Source organism: Nematolebias whitei, chromosome 20 (genome assembly GCF_014905685.2).
Source record: "Nematolebias whitei isolate Nwh7 chromosome 20, NemWhi1, whole genome shotgun sequence".
NCBI lineage: Eukaryota > Metazoa > Chordata > Actinopteri > Cyprinodontiformes > Rivulidae > Nematolebias > Nematolebias whitei.
Window position 1 is genome coordinate 30486578 of NC_056517.1, and position 19807 is coordinate 30506384.

Below are 19807 nucleotides of genomic sequence, written 5' to 3' on the forward strand. Positions count from 1 at the left end.
CACTGGGATTTGGAACAATATTTGATCCAACATCCAGATTTGTACTCGATCGAGACCACCGTCTGGTCCCATGCTGGCCATCCGAAGGTCCGGCTCCCTCCAAAAGCGTTTTGGTGCTCAAGGGCTACATACTAGAGCCGACCAGATCCAAACCAGAACCGGCAGGATAGGTCTGGCAGGGTAGGTCTGCCAAGCCGGACCGGAACCGAGCTGTTGTGTTCTGCAGAGCTGGTGAGTAAAATTTTGCAGTACTGTACAGTACATATACGTATATCTACAACAGGTAAGATATTAACTACAGATCTGAACTACCCTATCTAATGGGTGAACAAACAAAGCAAAGCAAGCTGTTATTTTTATCCCACTTTAAGATCTCAAGGTGTTCCTCAGCTCAGTGAATTGTTTGTGTAGCTCCATCAAAAAAAAAAAAAAAAAAAGAGAGGATTTGGTTGTTTAGATTTTAGGTGTCCACTGAGTTCCTGCATCTGCGTCCATCTTTGAAGAGTCCAAATCAGCCACCAGCTCTGTGGGTGCCTTGGCTCTGATCCACAGGAATTCCTCTGTGTGAAGCTCTAGATGTCTCCTTTTATGCCCAGCTTTTTGTTCCTTTCTTTGATCCTCTTCTTATCGTCCAACACAGTGATTAAATGTCTAAGACAACTCCAGCCTTTGCTTTTGTGGCTGCATGGCAGCGGCACATTTTTCACATGCTTCAACCCAGTGTCAACAGCGCGCCACCTGTTTTGCACCAATTACTGCCCAAACAAGCCCTCACCCCTCTTCTTCACTCCAAACTGAGACAATACAGCAGATTCATTTGGATAATGTGCTAAAAAAAAACTAAATAATCAACAGTCAACATGAATTGTGCTCAGTTTGAGCAGCAAATGTATTATTTGCCAAAATATATGACAACTTTAAAATTAAACTAAAGCAACAGTTCAGATTTTTTGAAGTGAAGTTCTGTGGAAAGCTTATGAACAGTTAATATCTTACCTGATGTAAATAGGTCTTTGAATTAACTCAGTTTAAAGAAATAAAGTTTTAGTTTGACCAGACTGACAAGCTAACAGCTAGTCTGTGCAGATCGAAACTAAAAAAGGTTCCTGTCATCTTAAACTTGCTCTAATCTTAACAATTTTAACACTATTAATTGTACATATTGTTCACCATGACTCACTGAGTGGATTTTAATTAAACTTTTAGAAAGTAATGCATGTGTACATCTCTATAGATCATTAGTCAAACCCACATTAAGATGAAAACTTGCTTCAAATCACTATTTAAAGTAAACTAAACTGTTCAAATCTTTGCTGTTTCATAAATCTTTCCACATTTATGACTGGTAGAGAAAATGAGTTAAAAATTCAACACAGAAAATATAATTTTCTGTCAGGTCAGAGCTTGTTTAATACAATTATTTGTACACTTGAAGCGCTTTTGAAAATTATAAATACTGAATGTGTTCATTTTTGGTTTAAAATCACGTGGAAATGATCCACTTCTCATATAAAAAATATTCAAACCAATAAATGAAATGCACTGCGGTTAAAAGGCGGAGCTATTTTTCTGAAATAACATGCACAACCAGCATCTGAAGTGAGTCTGAGCATGCACGGCAGCTGAACACAGACGGATATTCATGGCCTGCTTGATTTAACATCTACAGTATGTTCTTCGAGTTCAGCTGCTGCACTGGTCGGTCATTTAAATATGAAAAATTGTATTACTCCTGGCGTCAGTTTGATGTTGTTTTAATGCTCAGAACTGCATTCCTGGGTGTGTGGCACTGCAGAGGGCTTTCGGTTGTGGTCTACAGGGCTGTAAAGGACTAAGATACTTTTTTAAAAGCAGAATTTAAATCCTAACCATCTTAGAGTGGAACCCAAAGCCAGTAAATCACTGTTTTCCTCCCTGAGTCTGAGGGGTGTGACAGCGCTCTTTGACCACCCTGCAGTCTGTTTGTGCTGCTTGGTGGTGAAGAGGAGGTCTGAGTGAAGAGTGAGGCCTTCAGGAGGACGGACCATGAGAAAAGTGGTGAAATTGAGGGATGTTTACAGAAGTAAAGCTAGAAGCCTGAGGAGGTAACGGCGACTAAAAAAATATATTACTGGTACTCTAAAACTGAATGAAAAGCTCAGAGGACCTGTACGGAAGTCCCATAGTGCCAAAATCCAGTGTCTTTATAATGCTTCTTTCTGTCAAGTGTGAGAGTATTTTCATCTAAATTATTTTATGATGCTTCCAGCTACAGGAATAAATATTTCATTAACTTTTACATAATTTCTGGATTCTATCAAACTGATGGCACCTGTAATACATTACGTATATGATAAACCCCATCTGTAAATATGTTCACTTCTGCCTTTCTAATACAGTAATCCCTCACTACTTTGTGGCTCGACATTTGCGGACTCACTCTATCGCCGTTTGTGGACGTACAGTACTGTACATAATATTTTCCAACAAATAAATAAAAATGCGCCGCCATTTTGTGGTTTTCTTTCATTAAGCCTTCACTGGTTTGACAGTCTAAAGAACCACATTACCCAGAAGCCAGTTCACTTCCCAGAAGTCAACACTGCTTCCAACCACTGCTTTCTGCAAATGGAGGGAAAGTTTTGCAACAAAGTCAGAAGTTCTGTAAGAATGAGCTCACAGAACTGGCAGGAAAGTATCAAATAATTCTGAAGCTGAACTCCTCCTTCAAGATGTGTCTTCACTGGTGAGTAGCTGGGCTGCAGTGGATCTGGACTCAGTGTGACCTGGATCCTGGGAGCTGCAGACGACAGACAGCAGGGGGTTCAGCCTGGTTCTGTTCGCACAGTGTAGGTCCAGAGGTGGTAAATCCGTTGCCTTGCGCTCGGAGTGTCCTTCCTGGAGCAGCAGCACACGCACATCAAGCTGGACGGGGCTTCATTGTGCTGCACTGGGACTTTTTTCATCTATCGGGTCGGACGGAACCGAACCACTGTTGTTACCTTGTAAGTAAAATCTAGTAGCTACATAGAAGTACTGTACATTGTTAAAATGAGTAGGTTTCAGAGTTTAGAGGACTGATTTGTGGACTTCATTGCTGCAGGATACCGTATTTTCCAGCATATAAGTCAGTTTTTTTGCATAGATTTGCCAGTCCTGCGACTTCTACGCCGAAGTGACTTATATACTTTTTTTTTATATATTCATAACACAATTTTTGACTGATGCTTTTAATGTTCATTCACACTGACATGAACCAGAGTAAACATTACCATTTGCAGCCGCTAGAGGCATGAGAGGGCCCTCTAGGCTTTTGACAACTACCCGTAGGCGTATATGATGTTCCTGTACCGCCCCCCCCCCCCCAAACAATGACCATTAAAGTGCATTTATTAAGGAAAAAGTTAAACTGAGACACACCTTTGCTATAATGTCGAGCAAACAAATAATTGTTTTTAAGTGTTAATCTTGTTAAATTTCGAAGAACTGCAACAGCGAGTGCTCCCATGTGTGCTGCTGCGACTGCTAATCAATTTTTGGCCCGACACCGGCCCACGTTTTCTGGGGGTCAGCGGTGAGGAGCGACTCATACGCCAGAAAATACGGTAGGTCTGCAGAAACAAAGTCGGAATAGAACAGAGTTGGACTGGAACCAGAGCCGTTGCTGTTCTGCAGAACTAGTAAGTAAAATTTAGTAACGTACGTTGGTAAAATGACAGTTTTTTCCGTCGTACACGTCGCGCTGCCCTATAAGTCGCATCAGTTCATATTTATCTAATAAAGTGGAAAAATTACATGATACAACTACTATTACAAGATACAACGGCATGCCTTACTGCTACTACCACTCTGCTGCCATCAAGTGGCTGAAAGTCGTACTGCTCAATTATTATTTATTTTCAGTCAGAATGAATGGAAACGGTCATATCTCAGCCAAAAATTGATTTATAAATATGGGAAAAAATCCATAAATATGCCGCTTCGGCCTATAAGTTGCAGGGTATGTAAATTATGCAAAAAAAATGCAACTTATAGGGCGGAAATTACGGTAGTTTTGAATATTGCAAGTATGGGAAGGGTTTCTAAAGCCTTAATATATACTGTATATTAATACTAAAATAAACTACTACTTACTACTACTTGTGTACATAATTTCATTCCATGGTAATGACAATGAAGTTTACTTGAACTACTGCAGCCCTACTTTGCAGTTTTTCACTTATCGTGGGGGGCGTGGCCCCTAACACCCGTGATAAACGAGGGACTGCTCTACATGATTATTTAATAATGATGTGTTCCTTTGATTGGGGTGTTTTCAGCCCTCCACAGACACCAACAGAGACTTTTGATTAATAATCAGCAGAACAGACTGTCAAAGTAATCATCCACCATCATAAGAAGAAAACATGAAACATGCGTAACTCCATACTGCAGCCACAGGATTCATTATCTAGTTAAAACTAAACAAACGCTTGCTCACATTATCGTGTTTGCAGGGAACTTTCCAAGGTTTATACAGAAGACGTGAGGAAGAGTCAATAAAAAGAGGAACATTTAGGTTAAAATGCTGCATTTTATGAAGTATTAAATAAACTATATAAAAACCATGTTAAGTTTGAATTATTTCTCTTATACATAAAGTGTTTTGTTTTGATAGTTTGATGGGTTTATTGTGCACTTTGTCAGTTTTGTTCATTTTATTGTGCTTTATGAATAAAGTCGATTTGATATTTTAGCCCATGTATGTTTAAGATCAACTTGGAGCAGACAACTCTCTTAATTTTTTTAAACTTAGATTCTTGGAAGGACTGAGGGGTAACTCCACCCATCATCTTTTTCCTTTTCGGGTCACCGGCGCCATATCCAGCAGTCACTGTGCAAGAGGTGGGGGACACCCTGGACTGGTCTCCAGTCCATCACAGGGACGCATGGAGACAACCATTCACTCTCTCACTAGGGACAATTTAAAGTTACCAATCAGTCTAACATGCATGTTTTTGGTCTGTGGGAGGAAACTTGACAATCCGGAAAAAACCCATACATGCACAGAGAGAACATGCAAACTCCACCCAGAATGGGCCCACCGGCCGGGATTTGATCCAGCAACCTTCTTGTTGGGAAGCAACTATGCCCATTTCAACACCTTAAACCGAAAACAAATTGTACTTCTCTAACTGATCTCATTGTTTAAAGTTCAGGTTTGTATTTTGATCCTGCATGTTTGCATTTTTAGATAAATTGTAGAGGGGGAAAAAAGAGTGTTCAGATGTACATAGGGTTTTAGTGACATGTTTATTATTTGGGGGAGTGGTGGCGCAGAGGTTAGAGATGGTGGACCCATGATCGAAAGATCATCGGTACAACCCCCTGCACCAACAACATCAAAAATCAAAAATGTGGGGGAGAAAGGTGAAGCATCCACATCTGCCTCCAACCTCATTTGTCCCACGCTGGGCCCCTGCCCCCAACTACCCCCCACATAGCAGCCCCCGGCTCCACACCAATGGCTGTGGCAGCTCTGTGGTCCTTGGTTCCATCAAGAAAAGCATTCGGTGTAAAAACAATCGCCAAGTCTTCGTACAAGATAGTTTAGTGGCGACCCCTGAAAAAGCGAGCAGCTGAAAGAAGAAAAACACATTTTAATTATTTCTAATAAATCTCTTATCTTAGAAAATCTTAATATGGTATGAACTACAAAACATGATGGAAAAGGGACCGTGTGGAGCTTCCATTAACTGAAGACTAACACGGGGAGGAGATTTGATCTAATATTAAGTGTTTTCTTTGTTTTTCTTCCACATTAAACATGAATCCAGACAATGCCATGCAGCTTTATGTGGACCATTACATTTAAAGCTCATATATCTTCAGAAATAAATGTTCATTAATAAATTTAGCAATTTTTTTAGATGTTTAAACCAAAAATCTAACATTTATGAACAGTAACAAAGCTTAGAACAGTGGGTGGTAAAATGTAGAAACCAAATGCATTCTGGGAAAACACTCTTTAAATTAAAAATAGACAAAAAGTCACTTGAGCCTTTCTGATCACATGACCTCAGCTGATCTATGTAAGTAATATTTAATAAGGTGAAATTCAAAGACGCCTTGAAATCCTTTTATAGATTTGTAATTTCACTGACATAATCATGACAATTTTTCCAAGCGGTGGCACAAAGAAGAATGTCTTAAAAATAAGTTTTTGTTTGTAGTATTAAAAAAATACAAAAGTCATTAAGAGAACAGAAAAACAAAAAAAGAGAAAATGGTAGTTAAAGGTAACACATGAAAGGAAGACCCTTCTATAGTCAAACACGGTGGAGGTATAATCATGCAGGGGATTAACTGTGCTGTGTTTTACTGAAGTAAATGAACTTAATGTGCTACAAAACTCATATGCATTAGATATGGCGTTCAGGTTGTGAGACTAAATGGGTCTTAAGAAATGTGATTCTCATCAGATTGTTGCAAAAAATCTGTTTAAAGGATTTTCAAACCTTTTACAACTAAACTGCTGAAAACCTTCCCGCTTAGAAAAAACATTTGAACTTTTAGACTAATGCACATGGGCTCATAGACCTGCAATATACTAGAACTTTACTACAACACTGCACTTACTGTATCTTAAGAGGTTGTTGTTGAGTTCACTTAGAATAAATGTCCTTTTATATAAATTAAACCGATTCCCCTGAAATTCCAGTGACCGCTGCATTATGAGGCGAGCACCTGTTTGGCTTTGCTGCCAAAAACAGATAAACTTACAGCGCAGCGACTGGAAATAAGAGGCAACCTCTTCATTTCAGGGCCAGCAAATGGTAAGATCACAACCTATGTTTGATGATTTGTGCAAGAATCAGAAAAAGCAGCTAGAGTCAAGCAGACACTTTTATTTAAATAAGAAGAATGGAGGATTATCAAGTAAACCACATAAACAGAAGGTATTTCCTTATTATTCCTTAAATGTCACAAATACTTAGGTGAACAATAGTGGCAATTCTCTTTTCTTTCATTCAAAATAAATAAAAAATAAAAAAAAATCACAATTTCAAAGAAGAAACCAACACCGCCCTCTAGTGGCAGCAAAGGAACATTACAACGCATCTCTTCCTCAACCCCTTGCAGTACCACATCTATACATCAGAGGATAGTACACGTCCAGGTTTAAACAGTCATGTCCCAATTCACTCCACAAAAACTGCCTCTAACCTGTATCTGAGACCTACAACAGCTCCATAAAATAAAACACAAAACCTCCTTTTGCTGCTCATAAAGTGAGGCTGTCACGCGTGATTTCTTTGCAGAAAAGGATTCAGCTGAATCCTCACTAGTTGAGATGTTAATCCCTGCCTCATGATTGTGGGCTGAAAAATGGCTCCAGTAAATTCGCCTCCAAAGCTGGTGCAATAAAGCTGCTTTTAGTGCTCATATTTACCCAGCCGCAAAATGACTCCGACTGTGTCTAATTCAATATAAAAACACTTTTACCAACATCTGAGCAAAGCTTCCCCTCAGTTGTGAGGGACTTGCAAAGGAGGGAGTTTTCAGCTCCCACAGAGTGGAAGTTCTGTCCTAATTAAACTCAGTCGCTTTAATTAAATATCAGTGTTTTGATCTTTGGGGCTCCTCACTTGTGAAATTAGTTTAACGGGAGGATTCGGTTAGGACTCAAAACAATAAAACCATGGATTTAGACAGGAGGCAATTACAATTCATTGCCTGTTTGCAATAGTTTGTGTGATATTTTGCTAACAGACAGTCATACACATTCAGGATGATTGTCGCGCTCATATTTGTTGGCAGATACTAATGATAGCATTACTTGTGCATCATTTACATATGAGCTTTCAAACACTTTCTCTTGTAAGTTATATTGCAAAAGGAAGCACAAATGTTTCTTCCATGCCTCCTTAAGAGCCAAAGACGAATCCCAGCATGCCTGTAAACACATTTTCCCTGTGCCTCACTTCCTCTGATAATAAGGTTTTTTGATTCTGCGAGGAAACTGAAGCAAAGGGCCAGTCTGCTGAGACATCAGTGTGAGAGAACAGAGACTTCAGGTCTCACACTGAGCAAATCATTCCCTCACTCTGATTTATTTCTTCTGTCACAAAGCTGAGAGCTGAAACCCGGAGGACTGTTTGTGATCAGTCTGGTTGTCATGACATGAAAACAGCAACCAGGTAGAGTAGATGTTGGTGCCAGTCTGTATTGAAAGTGGTTTTGAGTGGTTCTCCTTGACTTTCAAAGAACTTCTTCAGTTTCTATCCAGTCGACAACCTCACGGTGACGACACATTGTGCAGTTTATGCCTAAAAATGGACGCATGGAAAGAAAAAGATGCTTAACCCTTCATCTGATTCATTACCACGTTTTAAGTTTATCGCTCCTTATAGGAATCAACTTATTGAAGCTAAAATTTGTGTTAAACTGTGTTATCTTTGTGTTTCCACGCAGCTAGCCTTTGAGAAAGATGAAACGCAAATAGATGAAAAACAAAAAAAATGCCATGTCTGCTCCTCATCAGCACCAAATGATGGGAAACTAAAACATTCAGATTTAATACGGTCTGCAACAATGGACGAGACATATTTACCTTAATGTTTGGACTATTGAGCTCACCTGATCATAAGCCACGCCCACTAAATTTAAAAGGTTTTTTTTAGTATATAGGTCACACTTGTGTATAAGCCGCGGGTTTCCATGTTGTAGCAAGATATTTACACAGAAAGATTTTTTAAAACTTTTAATTAAATACGTACTGGTAACGTACACAAATACGTACAGTAAGTGTTTTTTTTTTTACTGCCTGTAACATAGCTTGTTAAAATAAATAAATACAGTAGCCTAACAGGAAGTCTAACAAAGTTAAGTGAGGTCCTCTGGACGGATTCTTCTTGTTGAGACATTTCATCATGACTCCAAAAGACTTCGTCAGTCTGAGGAGCTGCAGTAAACTCCCTGCTCCCCTGTGTGTCAGCGCATCATTTGCACCCATCATGATCAATAACTCCTGTGGGAACGTTCTGCAACGTCCTTTTGCTCATGTTTGTGATGCGTGATGTTAACGGTCCCATGTCAGTGAGTTAGAGCTGGTCAGGGTTTCACACGGATGAGAGGACTGATAAGAGTGAAATACCCTTTTTTCCACGACTTAAGCTCCCTGTGCACAACAAAACCAAGTTTCACTGTGACCTGTTCGGTAAATTCAACGGTCAGTTTTTTTTAACCTTTTTTTGTGCAGATAGTCTGAGTCAGAGGTTTTATTTTTATTTCAGCTACATACAAGTACTGAAATGAAAGAACGTTCCTTCAGGATCACGGTGCAACACAGAACATGACGTACAAAACAATACACAGTGCAGACACACAACAGTACATTAATACAAACAGACCTATAATAAATGCAAAAAGACATCTAACCTAATCTAAACATTCTAATCTAAAACAGTTAAGGGACAAGATGAGACACGTGTTGAGTCTCATTGAGTCATGAGGACCCACCCCCCAAGAGAGACATGTATTGGGCAGCTGTGTGAGTGCCCGGATGTGATGAGGCTAAATGTTTTGGTGGCATGAAGCTCGTTAGCATGTCAAAACCATAAATCCATAAATTAGCCGCAGCGTTGTACAAGTTGCAGTGGTCAAAGCGTGTGAAAAAAGTAGCGGCTTATAGACCGTAATTTACGGTAAATAGATATTTCTCTGGACATCGTCAGGTAGTCGACTGAGAATGGATGCAGAAGCAAAATCCCATTTTTGACAGACTTTCAGAAAGATCGAATAACTTTTGATTAAGCTTACATATATATTTTTTATTACAAAAAACTCTGGCAGCAATATTCTCATGACGTGCACCTGAAAATAATCCCAACTGAGGACACAAAGGCAGAGAAGCGGAGTGAGACTAAAACAATTATCCAGTAATGGAATAAATGAATAAGGGAGTATGCAAACTAAAAACTAAATCTAATGGGAGAAAATGAGGAGCAGGAATAAGAACAAAAAAAATCATAAAATGATGAAAATATAAAAAAATGTGAGATTTTGCAGATTGCTTTCCCTTCTAATGTTCTCTGTTTTACCTGTAAACTAATGTGTGTTCCATGTTAGGAAATAAATGTGGAAAAATTGGCTTAAATCAAACAAGTCCAGGCTTATTTCTACTAACTTCACAGTCTTAAAGTTCATAGAAAATCCTCGTCAAGATTCTGATCGTACAGTCGCTTCTTCTTTCATCCTGAAAGATAATTCTGCCTCAAACTTCAGGGAAAATCATGAATTTGTAACATTTGAGAGAACTTTTATGCATGAAGTGAATGTTTGAACGATGTCAAGCTGATCAAATCAAGCAGTTTTATGAAAGAACATATCATTTTATCATCCCTCCTTTTGTTTGACATGACATTTGCAGCCCCGTTAGTGTGTTAAAAGAAGAAAGTGTTCAATAATTCACACACTGCTCAGTTTTATGGTTACTGTTCGCTGACGAACGTGCATTCGAATGTTAGTTATTCTGAAAACACAGCGGACGTCAAGCCAAAGGTTTTTACAGCTGCTTTTCAAACGTTAGAAACAGGAGCACAAAAGCGATGGCATAAAAAAAAAAAAAAAGATTTTTAAAAGTGCTTCTTCGACAGAACAGGAATTTGATATATTTCCAATTTTGTCAACACAGTTTATTTTTTGCATTCATTCAATCTAGAAATAAAAAAAATGACTCAACTGTTCAAGCCCAATTTCAGAAAAGCTCAGTTTGATCTGCTCATCCAAAATGATGACATGAATTTAAATATTTGATAAAATAAGACTTTATAAACTAAAATAATTTATATTAGGGCAGCCATCCAATATAGAACAAACAAAGCATATTGTGGCCTATTAGGGTTCGTTTATGCAAATATTACACACAAAAAACGTCCAATGTGTCACTAATTAATATGCATAATTACCTTATCATGCATTACATCACTGTTTATTTAATGACTAACGTGTATTTGTCAGAGTTTCTTTATTTGTCATTCGCCCCACATGTGGTACATGTGGTGGAGCGAAATTATGTACACAGGGTCTCAGTTACATCCACCAATAAAATGTTAAAGAAAAACAGTGATAAGATCTAAGATATGAACTAAGAAAAATATCAAGTAAAAAATACGCTAAGCACTAATAGCATAAAAACAATACGCCGAGCAGCAGCACGAACATGAGTCTGTGTGAGCAGATGAGCTCGAGTGAATACAGCAACATGAAACAGATCAGCAGCAATATGAAACAGATCAGCAGCAACATGAAACAGATCAGCAGCAACATGAAACGGATCAGCAGCCACATGATGCACTTTCTATAACTCTTATCTTTGACGGCCTATGTGAGGAATAATAAATGTCTTGGGTGGGGCTGCAGTAGCTCAGTAGCCAGTGCTCCAGTCCTGTAATCCTGAGGTTGCTGGTTCAAACTCAGGTTGCATCAGGAAGGATATCCAGTGTAAAACAAATTGCCAAATCTTTCATGTGAGCGGTGACCCTCAATGAAGGGAGCAGCTGAAAGAAATTTACTACTTCCAACAATTTTCTTCATTGTTTTGTTTTGCTTTTTTTGAATGTCCAGAGGACCAGATTTAACTTTTTTACATTTTTCTACCTGGATTATTGAGCATGCATCAGGACATTTTCTGCATATTTCAATAAGTCTTGGTGAAAGCTTCAAAGAGCCACCGATGAGGGACTAAAGAGCCACATGTGTCCCCAGAGCCACACTTTGCAGACCCCTGGTCTAGAGTCTGAAAGTTTGGAAACCATTAAGAACATGGTACTTCAGTAAAAACATAGTTTAAAAAAAAAAGACAAAGATAAACCTTTTTTCTTATAACTTTTCATCAGTTTGCACTGCAATGGACCTTTTTTAAATCAGCTGGCTTTAAAGAGATTAATCCACTCAGAGGAAATTTAGCTCTTGGGGAGTGGTGGCTTAGAGGTTAGAGAAGGTGGGCCTGTGATCAGAAGGTCACTGGTTTGACTCCCCGTACAGACAACATGAAAATGTGGGTGGGAAAGGCCCCACTCTGGGCCCTTGAGCAAGGCCCTAACCATTTGCTCCCCTGGGCAGCTGCTCCACACAGAGGGCTGTGGTAACTCGGTGGTCTGTGGTTGTGTCAGGAAGGGCATCCGGTGTAAAAATAACTGCCAAGTGTTCGAGAGATAGTTCGCTGTGACGACCCCTGAAGAAGGGAGCAACCGAAAGACAAAAAAAAAAAAAAGGCAAGTTCAGCTCCTAAATGTTTTTGTAAAAACTAGCATGCACAGTGGAACACAGTCCTCGATTATAAACCTGTGCCTTTTTTTTTTTTACTCTTGTCAGTGTCAGCTGTGAAACCAGCTCTTTAAAATTGACTTTGAAGGAAACGTTTCTCCAAACTTCCGGTTTTTGCTTTTACTTTGAAAAGAGTACCCGGAAGTTAGCGCCTGTTTTTAAAGCTAGCTTAACTCTGGTCCTCTTTCGGACTTGTTGGGACGCAGGAGTAGGATGAAGGGTTCTGGAGTCACGTGGACTCAACTTTAACTTTAGTCAGAGGGGAAATAGTTCTTCACAGCTTTGAAACTTTTAAAAATTTACCCCCGTTTTGCTTCTTCTCTCGACTTTTCGTGGACTTTAAGCGCAGACACCGGTTGCTCCTGCTAGTTTGCTGCGCACTCTCCGAAGCCCGTTTGTGATGTGAAACTAAAAGCCGCTGAAGGAGACAACTTTATCCTTTTTAAAAACGACAACATTTATTTATGAGCTCACCATGACCGAGGAGAGCAGGAGTGAACACAGGGCTGAGAGCGGGAAGGACTTGGAGAAACAACTCCGGCTGCGAGTTTGTGTCTTGAATGAACTTCTGAAAACTGAACGGGATTATGTTGGGACGCTGGAGTTCCTGTCGGTGAGTGTTCAGATACCTCCTACACCTGATATAAGTAAATAAAACCAGCCAGCTTGCTTTATTTTATATGCATGTTGCAGCAGCCTGCAGACTAAAAAAAAAAAAAAGTGTCATCCTGCTGCATGTTGTTGACTTGTGAGCAGGATCTCCATCACTATTTAAGGCTGAGGATCTATTCTGCTGATGAAGATCTTAACCTTTTATAGTTTGCAAGTGTGAAATTGGAATAACAGTCTCAAAGAGGCGGTTGATCCACTCCACAGCCTGCTCCCTTGGGATGCTTGTGTGGGACATCACACCCATAAACTCAACCCTTATAATAAACAGTAATATACATCCTTTAATGCTGAATGTTAGACTAAAAAGGCTGAAACGATTGCGATATTGAGCTCAAATTCATCCATGAAGACACCTGCAGTGTAAATCTGTCCCTCCAGTCCAATCTTGTTCAGCATTGCAACCGCATCCCATAATTACGCCACAAAGAGTTGTTGCATTTCTCATCTCGTCTAATCCACATGCTCTGCCAAAAGACAGGTGGGCTCGGATGAAAACCGCCAGATCTTGGCATTGAGTCCCCAGCAGGGAAACACCTGGATGTTGCATCACAGGAGGAGTGGGGCGCATGTCATTTTAACGGCCTTACAGAAAATACCACCGAACTTCAAAGGGAGGCAAGAGTGAAATGGTTTGAAGCAGAGTGCATGTGAACAATTGGTGTACAATTTTTTTTTTTTTTGCTTCGTAATTTTGTAGGGAAGGAAGTTTGACGAGACATTGTGTTCCCTCAGAGTGTTATTTCCCCAAACGACCCTCTGCCACCACCATCCAGATGTTTCCAGTAGAGGGGAATATTTAGGAAGGATGGAGCTTGGTGGAGAATGAGGGATCGAGTTCCTTTATGTCCCCTGCAGGCTGGGAATGGGATTAATGTCAGAGGTGATTGATACTTTTAAGACCCCCTCTGTTCTGGTCAGGAACAGTGGATGGAAGCAACAGATCAGATCTAGCAACAAATGATGATAGGGCTGGATGACGATCTTGATAAGAAAGTTAGACAGTGGGACTCAGAGTTGCTCTTATCTTCGTCTTGGGAGCTCTGTAGACAGATGATCAAAGCGTTGTCCTGCTGTGAAGAGTGGGTCTTAATGAAGACTTTCATCTGCTTGAGGAATCCCACACTTACTTCCCCCTTAAAAAAGAACCAGTTATGAAACAGAAAACTGTGTCTAGAGGTCAGAAGGTTTGACCCCTGCGTGGATCAACCCAGCATCGAGTGGCGTGGACTGAATGTTGCCGGAGGTGTGCAAAGGGAAAAGCAGATAGCGCCAGGAGGTTTAAGGGTAAAGGCGGTCTCTGTGGGTTTCTGGGCTCAGTGCCGTCTCATGTAAGCCGTATTTCCTGCAGTAGGAATTCCTCTGAGGTTCGGAAATGCTGCAGAACAATGAGGCTCGGGTCAGTTGGCAGAGTTAAATTGAAGAGCCGAGATTGCCGCTGCTGATCTGTGGGACTTAAGCACAATACCCCCCAACACATACTCTAGTATTCAGGTGGTGGAAAACAACAGATGATTAGAGCGATTTAGTCCCTGGACAGGCAGAGACTATTGTGTTTCTCTCTCTGTGGGAAAATGTGCAGATTGAATCTTCAAGGTGTTGACACTGGAAAACTTTTGTGCAGCTTCCTTTCGATTTGCGTCCACGTTTTATGCCAAAACTTAGATAAATCTCACAGAAGAAGGACGTCTCGGAGGACGCGTTCTGATCTAGCTCTTACATAATGAACAATTATAGCTTGGGATAGTGGGCGGCAGTGGACACTAATGTTTATCTTGGATTGCCTTGAGCCAATTAAGCGACAGTCAATTTTAACAGTAGAACAAACCTTGGCTCAACGTAAACAGACACCGTAATAGGTGTTTCTGTAGTTTTCTGCTGCCAAAGTAAGTACTTTATCTCAGGCTCAACCATTCATAGAGAAGCACTGAAAACAATTTGCTTGTATTTTAAGCTCTTAATAGAGAGAAAACAGAAAGTTTCAATAAGGAAACCTTTTATGTCTTGATTTTGGAGGAAGATCTGAGCCACAAGTTAACTTAATATATTCCTAAGAGCTCTGTGGTGCATTAAGTGGTCCCTTAGCTGCTGCCCCCTTCTTGAACAAAAGCCCATGTAATGTGACTATAATGTTTAAAACATTTTTTATTCCCTTGCATCAATCGAAGGGGAATTAACTTGGTTTTAGGAATTGTAAGCCTACAAAATCCCTTCTGTTCTTCTATTTGAAAACAACTTAACAAGATGTGAACAATTTGTTTGTCACGGTAATCGTCACATTTTTCCTATCAAGCTGAATTTATTGGTCTGTGTTGATGCTTTTGGATTCATATAAAGCATGTCAATGGGCAATTTATTACCAGTTGTGTGTGCGAGATTAGTCAAAGGAAATTGGAAAATCTGTCCTAATGGAGAAAACAGAAATTGGAGCATTTACTGGCTCTTTGGGACCGAGGTAGTCAACTAAACCCCGCGTTGTTTGTGTTTAGACGTTCCATTTCTCTCTCAAGGTTTGTTGACATCCTGGATGGGATAGTCACTTTGGTACATCCAGTGAGCCAAGAGGTTTTCTCGTTTCTTGAAATTTATGAGCTGTCCAAACGGAGGTCATGCAGGCTGAAGGAAGTCTAGAAGGTTCATATCCTCCGAAAGCGTTGGGGATGATTCCAAAAGTCGTGGCCTCTTGTTCCCGTCGTTTTCCTGTCTGTTAATTTGTAAATGTTGAGACAACATTCAGCTTCCCCCTTTGTCCTAAATATTAGACGCAAGGACAGGATTTTTTTTATTTTTTTCATTTCACATCCTCTAATCTGTTGTTAAACAAACACAAACTCAAATGTTACCGGCGAAAACACGAACTGTCTAAGTATCGATGTTTTACATTAGCCAGCTGTAATGTTTGTGCAAGAAAAGTACTGCTGGTTACACGACCCAATTAATCAATCAATCAATCAATCAATTTTATTTATAAAGCACCCTTCATACTAAAAGCAGCTCAAAGTGCTGTACAGAATTATAAACAATAAACCCACAAAATAAATGCAAACAGCACACACAAAATAAAATTGTATGGAAAATGTATAGACTGAACAGAAATGAACCAGTTCAGGAAATACAGTTAAAAAGATGGGTCTTGAGCCTGCTCTTAAAAACAACAACATTTTCTGCGGCCCTCAGGTTCTCCGGCAGACTATTCCACAGACGGGGGCCATAGTACTGGAAAGAAGCCTCACCGTAAGTGTGAGTTCTGACTATTGGAACTTTTAGTAGTCCAGTGCCAGAGGACCTTAGTGTCCGCGGGGGTTCATAGGGTAATAGCAGCTCTGCAAGATAAGATGGTGCGAGACCATTGAGACATTTAAAAACCATTAAAAGAATCTTAAAATCAACCCTGAGACGCACAGGGAGCCAATGCAATGATTTTAAAACAGGTGTAATATGAGCCTGCCTTCTGGTCTTGGTTAGCACACGAGCAGCAGAGTTTTGTAAAAGCTGAAGGCTGGATAAATTTTTCTTAGGGAGACCAGAAAGCAGTGCATTACAGTAGTCTAAACGGATAGATATAAAAGCGTGCATCAAAGTCTCAGTATTAGTAAAAGAGAGAAGAGGGCGGACTCTGGCTATATTTTTTAGATGGTAAAATCCTGTTTTGACTATATGTTTGATATGTGGAATAAAAGTAAGCTCAGAGTCAAAAAGAACGCCCAGGCTTATTACTTTTTTGGAAGGTTTTAAAGACAGAGATTGTAATTTCTGAATTGTATTTTCTTTTTGAACCTCCGGTCCAATGATTAAAACTTCTGTTTTGTCCTGGTTTAGCTGGAGAAAGTTCTGTGCCATCCAGGACTTTATGTCTGAAATGCAATTTAAAAGTGCAGTGATTGGCCGGGGGTCATCATGAGATAATGAGATGTATAGCTGTGTGTCATCAGCATAACTGTGGAAACTTATCCCATGGCTCCTGATGACTCCACCAAGCGGCAACATGTACAAATTAAAAAGTAGGGGGCCTAAAATAGAGCCTTGGGGGACGCCATAGTTGGCTTCATGGATCTGCGAGGTGCATGTATCCATACTTACCATAAAGGTTCTATCTGTGAGATAGGAGTTGAACCACAGAAGAACAGTACCAGAAAGACCGACCAGGTGTTGTAATCTATTTAGAAGAATTTGATTAATTAATCCATTATTTGTTCTAATGAGAATCTGTTGTACAAGTAATCAGATTACTTGTACAATGTGTATAAACACATTTTGATATGTGGTTTGATGGTTCATGTAGTAGCGGGTGGTGGCACAGAGGTTAGAGAAGGCGGTCCTGTGATCAGAAGATCGCTGGTTCAACGCCCGGTACCGACAACATCAAAATGTGGGTGGAAAAGGTGAAACACCCACATCTGCCTCCACTTTCATTTACCTCACTCTGGGCCTTTGAGCAAGGCCCTACACCCACACCTTCGCCCTATAGCAGCTCTCTGCTCCACACAGAGGGCTGTGGTAGCTCGGTGGTCTGTGGTTGCGTCAGGAAGGTCAGCCGGTGTAAAAACAATTGCCAAGTCTTCGTACGACTTAGTTCTCTGTGGCGACCCCTGAAGAAGGGAGCAGCCGAAAGAAGAAGAAGAAAAGAAAAAGAGATGTAATAAACAAATTCAAATAGCTTTGAGTTTACAGAAATGAGCATTTTACTGACAGTGACTAGGCCTGTCGCGATAAACAACAAATCAATTAATCGCATGATAAATTAAAATTATCAACCTCGTTTTTATTTACCGGCTTTATCGTTTCTTCGTGTGTCTCTTTCTACTGAAGACACTGGATGACAAAAGGGTCAACTCCGGTGCTCTTCACTGACCCCTCCCTTTCTCTTTTCTCTTTAAAATCTGTAGTAACCGTCCAAAATCGCGTTTTTGGATCGTTAAAAGCAGCGAAGCTACGAGCTAAGCTCACAGGCCAACTCCGTCTTGTCGAGCTCCGAAATTCACGGTTGAAAGGGTGCCTTTGTGTAAAAAGTTGCTTTTCTCTGCATAAAGAAGCTGAAAACTTGTTTACTGATTTTTTTTAATTTAAAGTTTTGTGTGAAAAATGCTATGCTAATGAGCTCAACTCACTGAGCGTCTGCTATGTCACCGTGTCAGCCCATGTCACGTCAAGGGCCCTCCCTCCCGTTTTTCTTAAAGACGTGCTGCTCATCTATCCATCCTTTGGTTCAAATTGTCTTATACTGCCATTAGGTGGTCAAAAAAGGTACTACACTCCAAACAAATCAACAGTTCTTCTACAATTTGACAATTAATTATTGTCAAATTTCAAACAATATTATCGTTTATCGCTATAATTTCAGAGACAATTAATCGCCCAGCAAAATTTGTTATCGTGACAGGCCTAACAGTGACTCAATACACTTAAAATACTTGATGGGGGAAGTTACTGTATATGAAGGTCATGAATGTTTTCACTTGCTTATGTTAAATTAATATAGAACCATGTATGTGATGTCAAGAGTCTGTCTACGCAGAGAGGAGTCTGATAACTGAAAATCAATAACGTTTGACACCTTCAACAACTGTGTTAAAAAAATTCTATTAGCTATTTCTTGTTTCTTATATCAGATTCACTCCGTCAGTGACAGAAATAAGAGATTGGACAGAGACACATGCACCTTAAGGCCGTATTTCACTTTGCTGTACCCGTTGGAGTCTAGTTGGTGATTCAAAATTGTGAAGAAAATGGGTGTACTGAGTATTTGTGACCACGGCGTGTGTTATGAACAGACAGTTTTTGAAAATAATGGCCTATTTTCATGCGCATGCTGTATTGTTGGTCATGCACATTATTTTGCTGCCCACTTTTGTTAACATCGTACCCAGAACTGCTTTGTACGCACCTTCATGAAGCTGAAACTTCACGAAGGTGCGGAATTTAACACACATGCATGGCTCCAGCTATATTTTTGGATGCTGTATCGACAAGATGCACTTCCCTTTTTCTTTTGCATATTTATTTTAAAGCCTATTAAACTAAAGCTGCACATATCCTCATCATTGAGCAGAATATTTTTGCAAGCCAACATAAATGTCTTACCATAGTTATATGGTATAGTAACCTATTGCGCCGCTCAGGGTGGCTGCATGTTAGAGCAGCTGTTACTTTCATTCTGAGTTATTGCTTTTGAAAACTTTAATTCCTCTTTTTCTGGATGTAAATCACATTTTTCAGATGATCATTTACTCTGGTATCGGATGCTGTGCAGCTGGAAGGATTTTTACTAAAACCATTTTTACATTTGGGCATTTGCTATGATGCGTAACCATGGCAACAAGGTGTTTTTTTTTTACAACCAGGAGCAGCTGATTAACATCTCAAAAGCTCATATACCTCCACTACAGCCCCAAATCCCAAATGAGTTGAAAAGGAGGTGCCGTGGATGAATTCCCGTCAACCTGGCGGTGGTGCTCGAGTACCTGACCGCTGAGATCCTGGAGCTGGTGGAAAACTCGGCTCGTGACAACGGGAGGGCCAGGATCATCCCCTGGCACATTCAGCAGTCTGTCCGTGGTGCCGAGGAGGTCGACAGACTGCTAGGAGTGACCATCGCTCAGGGAGGAATTCTGCCCGGCATTCAGGCAGTCCTGCTGCCCAGGAGGACCGAGAGGCCCGCCGGATCTGACAGCAAGCTGGATCCAGGTGGATGGATCGCCATCTGTGGCCAGATTCTTTGGATTCTCTGCAGGAGATCCTTCCTGCTCACAACTCAGCATCTATAACAACTCAAATGAAACCAGGATGATGAGCTACAACAACACTTAATTTTCCTTTGTGATTAATAAAGTTTATATATATATATATATAT

At 40.2% G+C, this 19807-nt stretch overlaps 1 protein-coding gene across 1 annotated transcript in view; it reads left to right on the forward strand.

The window, feature by feature from the left end:
- The first annotated feature begins 12657 nt into the window (after positions 1-12657).
- prex2 (phosphatidylinositol-3,4,5-trisphosphate-dependent Rac exchange factor 2) overlaps positions 12658-19807 on the forward strand; it is a 145740-nt gene continuing 138590 nt past the window's right edge. The window contains exon 1 of the mRNA XM_037693973.1: positions 12658-12901. Coding sequence (XP_037549901.1) covers positions 12764-12901 — 138 coding nt within the window. The 5' untranslated portion in view covers positions 12658-12763. The remainder of the gene's footprint in view (positions 12902-19807) is intronic.